General features: G+C 49.1%; 2 protein-coding genes and 1 pseudogene across 2 annotated transcripts; all 3 read left to right on the forward strand.

Moving 5' to 3' along the window:
- The first annotated feature begins 1,913 nt into the window (after positions 1-1,913).
- LOC105494048 (metallothionein-1) lies at positions 1,914-3,161 on the forward strand. The gene is made up of 3 exons (XM_011762151.2): positions 1,914-1,941; positions 2,476-2,541; positions 3,070-3,161. The coding sequence occupies exons 1-3, from the start codon at positions 1,914-1,916 to the stop codon at positions 3,159-3,161; spliced, it is 186 nt and encodes a 61-aa protein (XP_011760453.2).
- Positions 3,162-7,841: 4,680 nt separating this feature from the next.
- Positions 7,842-9,606, forward strand: LOC139355272 (metallothionein-1X). The gene is made up of 3 exons (XM_011762152.2): positions 7,842-7,992; positions 8,591-8,656; positions 9,371-9,606. The coding sequence occupies exons 1-3, from the start codon at positions 7,965-7,967 to the stop codon at positions 9,460-9,462; spliced, it is 186 nt and encodes a 61-aa protein (XP_011760454.1). The 5' UTR covers positions 7,842-7,964; the 3' UTR covers positions 9,463-9,606.
- Positions 9,605-14,194, forward strand: LOC105494110 (developmental pluripotency-associated protein 2-like; annotated as a pseudogene).
- The last annotated feature ends 1,350 nt before the right edge of the window (positions 14,195-15,544 follow it).

Here is a 15,544-nt window from a genome sequence, read left to right on the forward strand (position 1 = left end):
ACAACCTCTGTGTCTCAGTCTCATCAGCTGGAGTATAATAATATCTGGTTTGTAAAATTGAAAGTTTTGATTCATGTAAGGAACTTAAAATGGCACCTGGCCAGGGGCGAGTCATCTATAACATTAACTGCTCCTTTTTTTTTTTCCTCATTACATATAGCATGGGGGATATTTATTTACTCACAGGCAAAACAGCCAGGCCAGATACGCTCATTTGTGTATCCTGTTATTCTCATCTACTACATGAACATGTGTCCTGTGATCAAAAGGGACATTTGCTCTTCCCATATAATATTAATCAACTCTAGGGACATAGAGATATAAGTAAGATTTCATGCCTCATGTCAGATAAAAAAGAATCTCATTTCTGCACTCACAGTACTATATTTTACTTAACATAAAACATTGAAGTGATTGATATTTTCTTGAATATTATTTTTTATTTAAAGCAAACACTTTTCCACCAGGGAAAATGAAAATCAGTTTTATTCCACACCTAGAAGATAGTCAGAAAACGCCGGGCACGGTGGCTCACCCCTGTAATCCCACCACTTTGGGAGGCCGAGGAGGCCAGATTACCTGAGGTCAGGATTTCGAGACCAGCCTGGCCAACATGGTGAAACCCGGTCTCTACTAAAAATACAAAAATTACTGGGCATGGTGGCACACGCCTGTAATCCCAGCTACTCTGGAGGCTTAGGTAGGAGAATTGCTTGAGCCCTGGGGACAGAGGTAGCAGTGAGCTGAGATCACGCCACTGCACTGCATCCTGGCTGACAGAGGGAGATTCCTTCTCAATAAATAAATAAATAAATAAATCCCTCAATAGAGAAGTGCTGACAACAAACTTGGGCCCAAGGAAGGCTTGATCTTGGACACCTTCTCTTAAGAGGCTGGCTAGATTCAAATCAGTGACAAGTTTTCAGCTCTGCGATGTTGAGCAAGTTACTTAAACTTTTTGTTATAGTTGTCAGATTAGTAAAACGGGTTCATAAATAGTATTTCCCATTAGGATTGCTGGGAGTGTTCAAACAATGAATGATTTAAAGAGGTCTGTCTCATTCTAAATATTACACGATAAGAACATTGAAGAGAAATATCCACTTCTCTCCTTGATTGAAAGCAGGGTCTGCATGTCACCTAAAGTCATCCTCTTTGGAGGACATCCCTCATTTTTATAACTGCCATCCTGCAGTGGGGTGGCCAGTAGGCCTGGGGTAGTCCCAGAGAACTATATGAAAAGGAGGACACTGACAAGTGTGCCCGCCATCACCTCAGAGGAGGAGCATGGAGGGAAGAGAGAGAGGCCGACCCGTGGTCGCCATGTTCTGTATACAGAGGCAACGAGTTTGAGGGTCCTAGGTAGGAAGAGGTACAGGCAATGCAGGGGGAGGGCGAGGGAAAAGCAAAAGTCACCTCCACTGCTGTTCATCTGCGCAAGGCTCACTCGCTCTGCTCCCCGCTCCAGCCAATGAAGAAGGTGAGCACGAGGATGGAGCTGCGTACGGACCCGGGAGAGTCGAAGCTGATGGTGACCCTGCAGGGCGAGAGGAGAGAAGGGGTTGGGGAAAGCTCGACCACCTAGGAATGGGAAATGGCCCTCAGGGTGGCAGGGATGGAGTACTTCTGGCAGCACAGCCCCTCCCGTGCGAGCGGGCGCCAAAGGGGCGGACCCAGGGAGCCCACCAAGCTGCACTCAGGGGACTGTGCGCCCGAACCGCCTACTGCATACCGCCCACCCCAGACCACGGGCCCCGCGGATTCCGTGTGGTGGTGGGGGAGGGGGTGCTCTGCACCCGGCCCCCTCCTCTAACTATAATTGAACTCCCGGTTCCTAGAATCCACCACGCCTCCCACCTGCCCCACTGCTTCTTAGCCTCTCCCTTGGAACTCCAGCTTCACCTCGCCTCCTCATGGACCCCAACTGCTCCTGCTCCACTGGTAAGAGATACCTGGTTTCGAGGCCTTGGGATCTCCATTTTCATTCCAGAGGATAGAATGTCCCCAGGGCAGGAGGGAGGTGCATTTTGAGCTCTTCCTAAAGTGAACTCCTTTACTTTGCACTTCTTGTGCTTTTTCCCCGTCAAGGGCCTTCATCACCACTTAGAACGCTGCCATCTTCCCAGAGCCTCCCATTTCTGAGAAGACTGAGGCTCAAAACTGCCAGGTCACCCAGATAGCCAGTGGGGTCCTGGGCTAGGACCCAGTGCTCTGTCCAGCATTAGAGCTGCCTGAGGTGGATGGGAGGCAGGAAGCATTGCCTCTAAGGGATTCTTGACAGAAGGCCTTGTGGAGTAAAATTAGGAGGGCGCCTGCCCATCGCAGCCTGCGTGGAGAAAAGATGGGGCTGGGCTTCCGTGTGCCTGAGCAGAACAAGGTACCAGGTTTCCCGTGCACTGAGCAGGAGGATGCTGAGGGCCTGCTCCTAACCCGGCACCACACTCACTGCTCACTGCCTTTTTCTCTTCCTTGCAGGTGGGTCCTGCATCTGTGCCGGCTCCTGCAAATGCAAAGAGTGCACATGCACCTCCTGCAAGAAGAGTGAATGTCGGGCCTTCCCTGAGAATCTTGGGGCTGGGCTGAGTGAGAGGAGGGATCTCAGATTGTGCAGGCAGGAGCAGGCTCATCACTAGCTTCCCACATCCCCTGAAACGGATTCAGGATCAGAGCTGGAGGAACATTAGAGATGGTTGATTCCCAACCAATCTTCATTCTTAACAATGAGGAAACTGAGGTCACAAGAGGCACCAGCCGGCCAACCATAGACCTGATTCTTGAAGACTTTCCTCACTGAAGTGTATGGTCCTGGTGAATTGTCCTTCCTTTGTCCGCACAGTCCCAGTCACTGCCCGTCCAGTCTTCTGCCCTGTCCTGGCTCAGTGGGGCTGAGCAAGTTTTTCATAGGAAGGCTCTCACTGCAAAGATCCACCATTGTCTCCTGATAGAGCGCACCATCCCAAACGAAGGCTCCTCCGGGTCTCGGTGCAAGCTTGAGCCAGGCCCGCTGTTGGGGCAGAGAGGTGCCTGTTCAAGTCAGCTGTGACCTGTCCCTCTCCCCTTCTTGCCCAGGCTGCTGCTCCTGCTGCCCTGTGGGCTGTGCCAAGTGTGCCCAGGGATGTGTCTGCAAAGGGACATCTGACAGGTGCAGCGGCTGTGCCTGATGTAGGGAAAGCTCTGTTCCCGGAAGTAGAAAGTGTACGAACCCGGAATTGCTTTCCATACAAGACTGACCCATTAGTACATTTGGTTTTTTTTTATATATGAAATATGCTAATGATAATAAAAGATGACTTTATTCTGGCTCAGTTTTATTTTGTGTGCCTTGGACAAAAGTGACCTGATACCCAACAGAGCTGGGATGAGGGACTGCATTGAGAGTCCAGACTCATGGGTGCTGGTACCAGGTCCTATCACCTTACACACTGAGTGCCTTAAGGCAAATCACATTACCTGTCTCAGCTAAAAAATGTAAAAGCATTATACATGTAGGCCAGGCATCATGGCTCACACCTGTCATCCCAGCACTTTGGGGGGCCAAGGTGGGCAGATCACAAGAGGTCAGAAGTTCAAGACCAGCCTGGCCAACGTGATGAACTCCCCCATCTCTACTAAAAATACAAAAATTAGCCACGAGTGGTGTCAGGTGCCTGTAATCCCAGCTATTCGGGAGGCTGAAGTAAGAGAATCACTTGAACCCAGGAAGCGGTGGTTGCAATGAGCTGAGATTGCGTCACTGCACTCCTGCCTGGGTGACAAGAGGGAAACTCCATCCCAAAAAAAAAAAAAAAAGCAGTATACATGTAAGAGACATAATGGTATGGGCATCTGCAACAGACCTAAGCTTTGGGAAAATGAAATAAAATGAATTAGTATGAAATTAAAAACAAAATCTACTTTTTTATATTCAACAGGAAAATTATTAATAAATATAAATATATGAAAATAAAATAATATATATGAAAAACAAATAATACATGAAAGACAAAATATATGACTATATTTAAATAAATATATAAAAAACAGAAAAATAAAAATGTACAAACATTGCATATTTCTCCTAGGGTGTGTATTTCACACTGGGAACGGTGTATAGACTGACCTTCGTGTGTGGATCACTCACCTTCAGCAGTGCTGGCCTGGACATGCCCGAAAGGAACTATCCATCCTGAACTGCCCCATGTCACTCATGGAACTCTTGCTACCCCTGAGAGCTCCTTGTTCTGACTCGGCTCCGAATCTTTGGAAGTTTCTCCCAAGGTCAGGCTGCAGTCTCCTCCTTCAAATTCCAGCCCTTGGTTACTCCAGGCCAGCACAGTGAATAGGGAGGTGGAGCGAAGTGTCCAGCATTGTCCTGGCAAGCTGACTATAGATAGCAACTGGGGCTCCCAGGTGAGGTATTTGACTCGGCCTCTGCAGGGGTGATGGCATATTCTGTAGTTTGAAGGGGTGTGGTGTGCATTGAGAAGGATGAGGACTGATCATTGCTACCGACAGCTGGTCCCTCCAGCTATCTGCTCAGGGAATTGTTATTTGTGGTTCAATCACAGGGAAGATGAGACAGGTGGCCCAGGAGTCAAGCCCTAGATGGGCTGCAGGTGCTCTTTGTGAAGAGGGAATTTCAGAAGGGAGCCTGGGCCAAGTGCAGGCTTTGGTGTCACACAGCTGGGTTCACAGCCCACTTCACTCCTTACGGGCTGTGTAGCCTGCACAACTCGCTTAACCTCTCTGAGCCTCCATTTCCTCATCTGTATACAGGAGATTATATTTCCATGCAGAGATCAAATGGGACAGTGGCCTGGTACTAGTGGCCTAGGGCTTACTGAACAATGCTATTATAATCATTTCTCCAACTGGACTTTCTAGACAGACAATCCTGTTAGCTCCCATCAAGCTCCTTGGAAAAGGCCCATCTGCCTGCAGGTATTAAGTGGACTGAAGTTGGAGATGGGTTTGGAGTCTTGCTGTTCTGGTCTCAAGGGCATGTGGATGACCTCCTGCACCAGCTCTCTGGGATAAGAGACTGCTCCAGCATTCAGAGAACAAGCCTTTCCCACCTTTCAAGTCATTTGATTGTCATACAAACCAGGGACACAGTGAATGTGCAGGGTTTGGTGAGATGGTGCTGTCTTCTAGAGGAGTTGTACTGTTTTCTAGAGGAGTTAAGCAATCTCCCCAAGGTCACACAGTTCAGAAGTAGAGGCATGAATGAATCTATGCTGTGGGTGTCCTCATGCCCTCGCTGTAGTGGAAGATCATGCTGTCCATGGATGCTAAGCCCAGTCCCTCACATTCCAGAGCTGGAAGGGCCCATGGTTAATTAGCCCAATTGTGCCCCTGACTTGATAGCCTGGGAACTGAAGCCCAGAGAGGACATACAGCTATGCAGAGGCTCTGACTGCCAGCTAAGCACTCTTCCCCCTGTGCCTCTGTGACAGAGTTAGTGTTCTCATGTGTCACCTGACAGGGTGACATAGGGTTGTAGTTGAGGGAATTATCCTATGGTCAGCCTATATTAGTGCCAATCCCAGATGTATTATCATGTATACCTGGGTGACACAACCCCTCTGTGGCTCAGTTTCCTGCCCTGTAAAAGGGGCAGAATATAATAATACATCATGTGCTGTATAAGGACATTTTAGTTATAGATGCACTACATATAGGATGGTGGTCCTATGAGGTTATAAGGTAATTGTACTGTATCTTTCTATGTTTAGTTATGTCTAGATACACAAATACCACTGTGTTATAATTGCCTTAAGTATTCAGCAGAGTAGCATGCTGTATAGGTTTGAAACTTAGGAGCAATAAGCCATATCACATAGCCTAGGTCTGTGGTAGGCCATAATATCTAGGTTTGTTATTATACACTTTACACTGTTTGCACAACCATGAAATCAGCTAACAATGCATTTCTCAGAATGTATTCCCATCACTAAGCAGCATATGACTGTAATGGGGTCTGACTAGTAGAAATACAGGATTTAATAGGTATAAAGAAATTAGCATGGTGCCTTGCACATGGCAAATGATCTATAATATTAACTATTATTTTGTTATTTTTATTCATGGTTGGTATGGCCTAACTGCTTGTGTGCCTCCAGTATTCATATGTGCAAATCTAATTTTCAGTGTGTTGGTATTGAGGTGGTGCATTTGGGAGGTGACTGAAATAAGAGGACCTAGTGTTTATGAATGGGATTAATAAGAAAGGCCTGAGGGAGCTTGTTTAACCCTTTCCACCATGTGAGGTCCCCAGCAAGAAAGACACATCCATGAGGAACGGGGCCCTCACAAGACTCCAAATATGCTGGTGCCTTGACCTTGGACTTCCACGCCTCCAGAACTGAGAGAAATATATTTCTGCTGTTTTAAGTTACCCAGTCTAAGGTATCTGGTTATGACAGCCCAAACATCTCAAATAATGGCATAGTTGGCATTTTTACTCCAGACAGAAGACCCAGGCCTGGTGTTCCTGTGTGTCCTCTGTCTTTCTCATCAGCCACATGAGCATTGACTTGTGGTCCGGACAGGGTCCTGCACTCTTCCCACAAAATAGGGATTCACACCAGCAATATAAAGCCATGAGCAAGACAGTCCCTGTCCCCATGACAGAAACGGAAGGATGCCTGCCAGTTCTGCTACCACCTGCACCAGTATGTGAGTTAACTTTTTCTTTCAAATGATTCCTATTTGCTTAGAGATATTTAGATGAAAAGCAAACTCCTTACCACTACTGAAAAAAGAATTAGTTTAACTTCCAGACGTAGAAGGTTGCCATCCAATTATGCTTATTCATATTCCCTCTGCATCTCTGTTTTGCTTCCAGGACTGACCTTGATGCTTGGTTTTGTTTAAAGATTTCAAACAGTAGAGAGATAAATATACCTAGGCCGAAGGGAAGCTTCATTATTGCCCCGTCTCCCTTGGGACGCTGACCGGATTCAGACCCAGCAGTGCCACTTCGCAGCCCTCTGACCCTGGGCTGGTGGCTCGAGCTCCTTGTATTGTCATTGTTCAGATTAGGAATATGGGTTCATAACTAGAATGCATATCCCTTTAGGGTTGCTGTGAGGGTTCAAAGATGCAAAGTGACTAAACAGGGCCTAACACGGATTAATGTTATGTAGAGTAATAGGCATATGGAAGGAAAAATAACCATGTTTCTTGCATTTTAATTTAATTCAGAACCCGCATATCACCTAAAATGATCCCTTTTCTGGGGGCATCCCACATTTTCCACACTGTCATCCTGTAGTGGGGTGCCCAGCTAGGCTGTGGGGAGACCTGGAGAGTTTTATGCAAAGGAGGACCCGGGCAAATATGCCCATTCAGCCTCTCAAGAGTGGAGAATGGAAGCACGAGGGCAGAGCCCTGAGTCTGTTCTGTCCCTAAACATGAGAGAAACGTGGCCAACAGACCGAGGTGGGGCCTGGGATAGGGACCGGCAATGCAGGAAATCCGAGTGTCACATCCTTGGCCTCTCATTTGCACACTGCTCCCTTGCTATGCTGCCCCCTCCTGCCGATCCAGGGACGTGATCCAGGGGCTCTGGCAAATGCAAAGCTACACACAGTGGAGCGGGGGTTGGGGGTGTGTAGACGGCTGGGATTCCGAGTTTCCTGGCACTTCTAGGAAAGGGAGAGGCAGGAAATGTCAGGGAAATTGGGAAGGGCAGGCAGGACGCCAGGGACGTCACGTACCGCTAGATTCACAATAAGCTGGGTCAAAAGGTCGGGCCCGGCGGTGCGCCCGACTCTGGGCTCACGGGGTGATGCACCCGGCCCAGGATCGCTGGCAGTGCAGACTCAGCGGGGGCGGGTGCAAGGACGGGGCGGGGCCTCTGCGCCCGGCCCGCTTCCCGCGCTATAAAGGGAGCCGCTGTCCCCTGGGTTCCACACCCCTTTCGTCTGTCCCGCTGCGTGTTTGCCTCTTCATTGGGAACTCCTGCTTCTCCTTGCCTCGAAATGGACCCCAACTGCTCCTGCTCGCCTGGTAAGGGACACCTGGCTCCACGCCTTGGGATGCGCGTTTCCCAGCCGCAGTACAGACTGTTTCTGGGTTTGAAGAAGTCGCATTTTAAGTTCTGAGCTGAAGGGGCTCCTTTATTTCGTTAGGTGCTTTCTTCCCAATCACGTCCCTGAGACCACTTCCCTCCTCCCTGTGCCTCTAAGTCAGAGTTGAAGGTACTGAGGCCCAAGGCTGTCCTGCTCCATGTCACCCAGTTGGTCAGGGCGCTGCTGGCTGAGCCCCCATGCTCTGACCAGGCTCTGAGCAGCCAGAGTGGATGGGAACGCGGGGGGCTGTTGCCTCTTCGGAGTTCAGAACAGAAGGTTCTGGCTTCCCCCCTTCTTAGGCTTCCTGGGCTGTGTCTGGAGCCTGGGACCTTGCTTGTGGGGTAAAAGCAAGAGGACACTTGCCCTTCCCAGAATGAAGGGAGAGGAGATGGGGTTCTCGTCCTCTCCCCTGAGTGGGAAAGGAGCTCTGAGGGCTGGTCCTGCAGCACAGAGGAGGGGAACTGAAGCGTTATTGACCAGCTGCTGTACCTTCCGCATCTCACTCACTGCTCACTGCCTTTTCCTCTTCCTTGCAGATGGTTCCTGTGCCTGTGCCAGCTCCTGCAAATGCAAAGAGTGCAAATGCACCTCCTGCAAGAAGAGTGAGTGCGGGGCCTTCCCTGGGAATCTGGGGGATGGGCCAAGTTAGAGCGGGGAACCCAGAGTTCTGCAGGCAGGGGCAGGCCTATGACCAGCTTCCCCAAACCCCTCCCTCAATACCTGATTCAGAATCAGACCTCAAAGTGCCTTAAAAATGGGTGAATCCCAGTCTCTTATTACCAAACTAGAAACCAAGGCCCAGAGAGGTTACCAGGTAGTGTTGGGAACAAAGCTGGAATGTGAATCTAGGTCTCCTGCCTCCTGATGCAGCCTTCTTAACCTTTCTGGGTCCTGAAGCACTTAAGGCCCTGGATCTTGGAGACCCCAGGTGATTTGGAACCTGATGATCCAGCCCTTTCCTGCAGAGGCAGCCCAGAGCTTCCCTGGCCTTCCCCAGAATTGCTGTGTCAAGGGTTTGCCCCCTGTCTGATTATGAAGATTTTCTTCATTTAAGTGTAGGTTTTGAGGAACTGGCCTCCTTTTGTTCCCATACCTGTCCAGTCTTCTGTCCTGTCCCGGACTCAGGTGGGGCTGGGCAGCTTTTTCATATAAAACCCTTATCCCAAAGATCCACCAGTTCTCTCCTGACAAAGCCATGCCATCCTGAAATGATGGTCCTCTGGGGCTGAGGGCAGGGCTTGAGCCAGGCCTCTGTTGGGGCAGGGAGGTGCCTGATTGAGTCTGCTCTGACCTCTCACTCTCCCCTTCTTCCCCAGGCTGCTGCTCCTGCTGCCCTGTGGGCTGTGCCAAGTGTGCCCAGGGCTGCATCTGCAAAGGGACATCGGACAAGTGCAGCTGCTGTGCCTGATGCTAGGACAGCCCTGCTCTCAGATGTAAATAGAGCAACCTGTATAAACCTGGATTTTTTTTTTTTTTTTGGTACATCCCTGACCCGTTTGCTACATCTTTTTTTCTATGAAATATGTGAATGGCAATAAATTCATCTAGACGATTCTGGCTCCGGGCGCCTCATTTGTCGTTGGGTATATGGCAGTTGGTTCCAGTTGGGTTGTAGGAAACCCAGATTGTGGGGCATTTCAGACGGGACCATGGCAGTGGGGGTCTGTGTGCAAGGTTCCTGCAGTCCTGCCTGGCCTTGGCTCTCCTTTGTGAACTGTGGTAAACTAGGGGGTTTATTCTACCACCCTCTAGCAACAGTTAACAGGTAGTAGCTGCCCTTTTTGTGTAGTTGTGACACAGCCTATACTCACCGGCCACCTATGGTGCACCTACTGCATACACAGTGAGGCATGGGGTTCTCAGTGGTGAGGGGAACAGGGAGCTTATGGACTGCTGGGGAGAGAGAGAATGATAGAATAAGGAATCTTGTAAAGGAGAAGGTGCTGTGACTGAATGCACTTGGGGTGAGCCTGAATGAAGAACTCTTTCCACTGGGATCTGAGAGCTGCATTCCTGCAGAGGGCACAGCTCCAGCAAAGGTCCGGAAGTGGGGAAGAGCCTGGCACTCAGAAGGCGGGTGTGTGATTGTGTGAGGGGAGAAGCCCATGTTCCCTTTGGAGAGGAGAGGGCAGAGGCCACATGCCTCATTAATCTGAAGGATGGCCTCACTCAGCACAGCTGAACCACTTGGAGAGGCTGGAAAAGTGCTCAAGCCGGTAATCCACTTCCCCCACCCCTGCAGCCCCGTTTCTGATTTGTTTAGGGCTAAGCAGGCCCGGGGAACCTACCTTTTACTTTTTAATAAGTACCTAGGGTTGCAACCCACTGAAGCAGTCACACGGAATTATTTGGTGAAATAAAATGGCCTCTGCCAGTTCCTCTCTGGTCTCAGGACCAGGAGGTATTTTCCATCCCAGCTGCTATTTGGAGCAACTCTCCAACATGTGGCTGCCTGTCCTGGTGGCTGAGGGAACCTGGAGGTGCCCAGCTTCTGGCTGGCTGTGGAGGGAAAGGCTGGCAAGCCTCACCAAGCAGTGTGGCAAGTGTCTTCATGGAGACCAAACCAAGCTCAGAGGGCAGATCTGAGCCTCCTTGAGGGCTCATGCTAGGGAAACACCACCTCATTGAGGTTGGGCTGGTGTCTGAGGTGCCATCCTCTGGGGAGAGAATCTGGCAGGGACCTCATAAGGCATGGGCAGGAGTGTGATGTGGGCACCACCCTGTTTGAGATTTGGTCCAGAAGCCCTGGTGCCAGAGTCACAAATGCACCCAGCCGTTGCTCTTTCATAACTCTGTTTTGGGAAATTGCAGCTGCCAAACCTCTCAAGGGATAGGTACAAAATGTTTTTGCCAGGTCCGACAAACACGATCATTCAACTCATGACTTCTTTTCCAAGTCATGTGTGAAGTGGCATCCTGTTCCATCCATCACCCCCAGTCCTGAGCCCCATCTTCCTTGGGGCTGGGTGGGGCATGATTATTGTGGATGTCTGTTGGAAAGATTAATTTACAGTCATTCACATTTTTTTTGATGTGGCTCTTATTGGAATGCCTTGTTTAATTTCCAGAAGCTTCAGTGTCAAGCACACCATCATGAAACAGCCTGGTAAAGCAGTTAAGTGCGTCAGCTCTGGAGCCAGGCTGCCTGGCTAGACCCACAGCTCCATTAGTTGGGAGAATTACGTCGTCTCTCTGTGCCTCACATTTCTTAACTGCAATGTGGGGACAAATAGGACCTACCCCATAGGGTTGTGGTGAGGTTGAATGTGGCTAGCACTGTCCCTGGAGCATATCAAGTCCTCAGTAAGTGTGGGCCAGGTTTGGTATCTGACAATCAGTAGGCGATCCATAAATGTTATCTACGTAATTTGATGAGCACTTATGGGACCCCCTTCAGTATGTAAACCATTGTACTGCCCACAGAAAGGTAAGATAATATATAAATAAGACTCAATTCCCTTGCTGGAGATCTTATTTAAGTCTCTGTTGAATTCAGGGAGCAATTATTTACCACTGCAAGATGCAGCTGCTGGGCTGGGACAGAAAGCCACATGGAGGCTAAAGATTTCTATCTCCAGGAGAAGGACCCATTTCATGCTGACTCTGGGATAGGCTGGGCGTGAGACAGGCTAAGACAGAGGTATGGATGCTTTGGGAGAAGAATGTGATTTAGCCGGGCCAGGGGAGTAGGAGAAAAACATTCACTTGCCTGGGCGCAGTGGCTCATGCCTGTAATCACAACATTTTGTGAGGCAGAGGAGGGCAGATCGCTTGAGCCCAGGAGTTTGAGACCAGCCTGGGCAACATGGCAAAACAACGTCTCTACAAAAATAAAAAAAGAATAAATTAGCCAGGCACGGTGGCATGCACCTCTAGCCCCAGCTATTCAGGAGGCTGAGGTGGGTCGATCGCTTGAGTCTAGAAGGCCGAAGGTACAGGGAGCTGCGATCGTGCCACTGCACTCCATCCAGGGTGGCAGAGCAAGACCCTGTCTCAAAAGAAAAAAAGCCAGATTATTTGGTAGACATGGGGGTCTCACCACGTTTCCCAGGCTGGTCTCAAACTCCCAGACTCAAGCGATCCACCCGCCTGAGCTTCCCAAAGTGCTGGAATTACAGGCGTGAGTCACCGCGCCTGGCTTAATTTTTTAAAAAACTTACCACCAAATGGTCAAGACAGGGATGTTGCTGAAAATGTCAGACTCAAATTTTGATAGCAGCAAGAATAATTTCTTTGAGGGGGAAATAGATGATGAGGAAAGTATGATTTTTGACACTGGTGCCAGTTAAAGATGATCCAAATATAGAACAAGTGTTCCTTCAACTTCTGATGTCAAACCGGAGAAATCTAAGAAACATAATAAAGTTCATCTACCTCAAACAAATAAACAATTCACAGCTCCACAAAAGCTAGATGCAAAATACCAGTCTTTCCCTTGCTGACCATTTTGCCTCCCCTTAATAAGTTGTGTCAGGAGACACAACTTGGTGGAACCGGTGTCAACAACGAGGTTTGACTCCTAATGGCAAGAAAATAGAAGTTTATCTGAGGGCCAGGCATGGTGGCTAATGCCTGTAATCCCAGTGCTTTGGGAGGCTGAGGCTGAGGTCAGGAGCTCAAGACCAGCCTGGTCAACATGGTGAAACCCCATCTCTACTAAAAATACAAAAAAACAAGAAACAAAAAACTAGCCAGGCATGGTGGTGTGCACCTGGAGTCCCAGCTACTCGGGAGGCCGACACAGGAGGATCACTTGAACCCGACAGAGGCTGCAGTGAGCCGAGATCGTGCCACTGTACTCCAGCCTGGGCGACAGAGCAAGACTCCATCTAAAAAAAAAAAAAAAAAAGTTTATCTGAGACTCCATAGACACGCTTACCCTGAACAACAGCAAGATATTCCTGAAATGTCACAGGACACCAGATTGCAGCCATGGTCGAGGAAACGCAAGGCAGCGACCGAGGGAGCAAGGCTTCAGAAAAGTCTTGAGATGGATGAGAAAGCAGAAGAGACTAATACATTTGAACATTTGAAGTGATAACTTCAGCTCAGGAAGCCATGTTGGCATCATGGGCAAGAATTGCTGTGAGAGCTGTTCAGCCTAAGGCTGTGAATTCATGTTCTATTTCAGCTTCTGTTGAGGCCTTTTTGATGTAAGCCTCTGGTGTTGGGTGTCGTGTGGTCCATGGCAGACTTATCTCGGCAGACACAAAGGGTTGGGTACACCTGCAGTTTCATGCAGGTCAGGCCTGGGTGCCTACCACCGATAGGAGGATGATTTCTCTCTTCTTGTTACCTGCCTGCATTTTCCCATCCCTATGCGTAAGATAGTATGTTATGTGCTGACTGTGCTAAGAGGAATAAGATAACGAAAAGATGAATGACAATGGAGAAGCAGCAGCAACCTGTTTGAATACTATGTACTAGAGAAGGAGAGATATACTTTCACACCATGCAACATACTATGAAGGAATGGAAGCAAAGACAATTTGAATGAATCCTTGTGATCTACAAAGCAAAATCATAGTGAGTAGGCCTCCACAGTGAAGATGGTTGACTAGTGACACAGCCTCATCTAAAGAGCTCCACAGAAAGTGAGTCTGAAAACCCATTAAAGACTCACAGACAGTGAGTCTGAAAACCCATTAAAATAAAGTCACAGCAATGGGCCTTAATAAAAACAAAAACAGTCCGGGTGCGGTGGCTCAAGCCTGTAATCCCAGCACTTTGGGAGGCCAAGGTGGGTGGATCACCTGGGGTTAGGAGTTTGAGACCAGCCTGGCCAACATGGCGAAACCCAGTCTCTGCTAAAAATACAAAAATTAGGGCGTGGTGGCGCGAGTCTGTAATCCCAGCTACTCAGGAGGCTGAGGCAGAATTGCTTGAACCCAGGAGGCGGAGGTTGCAGTGAGCCGGGATCGCACCATTGTACTCTAGACTGGGCAGCAAGAGTGAGACTCTGTCTCAAACAAACAAACAAACAAAACAAAACCCATTTACTCATTCATTCATTCATTCATTCACACGATCACATCTTGGCCACAGCAGATAGAGCTTTGATGGGTGGCTGGACAAGCAGGAGGCTAACTCTTCTGGAGGCGGCTGTCCCGACACTGCCCAATGTGGATGGTGAAGGCAAACTGAACCACTCAGATCCTCTCTTCTGAGAGACCTGAGGGGCTAACAGGGCTGCCAGAGCTCGTGATATAACTGGAGCTGCATCATGAGAATACTAAAAAACCCACCCTGAATAGTAGCCATGAGGACAATTAAACCAAACCACATGCCTGCTTTTCCATGGGAACTGCTATATATCTCAGTCCTCCAGGGACCCAGAGAGGCTGAACATCTGCTGACAGGGGTCACGATGATACCCACCTCCCTTTGAATCCTGAAAACAAACTCTATCAGTCAGGGTTCCTTGGACACAAGCAACAGAAATGGATTCTAGCTAAATTAGGCAAAACAAATTCATTGGAAGGATACTGGGGATCCATGGAGTCAACTAGAAGGATGGAGAACTAGGCTCAGAAAATGGGTGGTTGCTGTGAGTGGTCAGGTACCAGGTCATGTCACAGGAGCAACCCGGCTGGGCTGCAGCAGTTTGCACAGCTATCACCACTGCTTCTGCTGTCCCCAAATGCCCACACCACTGCCATTGGCCACTGGTACTGTGAATGAGTTCTAAACTATTCATTGAATTCTTTACCTCCAGCTTAGGATTCAAAGTCTCAGGAAGTCCACTGGCTGGCAGTGGGGAGGAGAATCTGGCCACCTTCAGGTTCCCTAGTGGGACATAGGACCCTGCACACCCTGAGACTCAGCCTGTGGAGTTTCTTCCTATACCAGGAAGAGTCTTTGCAGAAGATCAATGAGTCATTGGGGAGAATTTAATAAAGGAGTTGTTTACAAAGGAGCAGGAAGGATTAAAAGAAATGAACAAAAGATGCAAAGACTCCCAGGCCTGCAACACTGGGGAGCAATTGCCAGGCCCAGGCATGGCTACCCTTGGAACCCAGAGAAAGTAGCTGCAGGAGAGGATGTCCCAACGGGAGCTGTGACTCTCAAGTTGCCACTCAACTTGGTGAAGAGGGAGTCCATTCAGTGACCTCCTCTCCATTCTGTGACCTCCTCTTCTCTCCCGTCTCCTGCCAATGCACTCATTGGCTGAACTCAAACAGATGCTGGCCCTACCGCTCCCTCCCTCTCTCTGGGTGGTGGGAGGAGGGTGGAGAGTGGGTCTAGAAAATACTCAGCACACCCGCAAATAGAGTATGTCCCGTCACTAAAGGCCATGTGCATCTCTTCCTTACACCCTGGGAGAATGGAACTAATCTAAAGACAAATACAGCTTAAGGGGTTGGAGGGGGTCAGGGGTGATGGTGGAAGCCATGTATGGTGGAAGCAGGAGTCAGGGTGGGATGGAGGTGGTGCAGGCATTTGAGGGCTCTCAGAATGCCTGTCTGCAGATGTGGCTGAGCAATTCTGCT

This window comes from Macaca nemestrina, chromosome 18, assembly GCF_043159975.1.
Source record: "Macaca nemestrina isolate mMacNem1 chromosome 18, mMacNem.hap1, whole genome shotgun sequence".
Taxonomy (NCBI): Eukaryota; Metazoa; Chordata; class Mammalia; order Primates; family Cercopithecidae; genus Macaca; species Macaca nemestrina.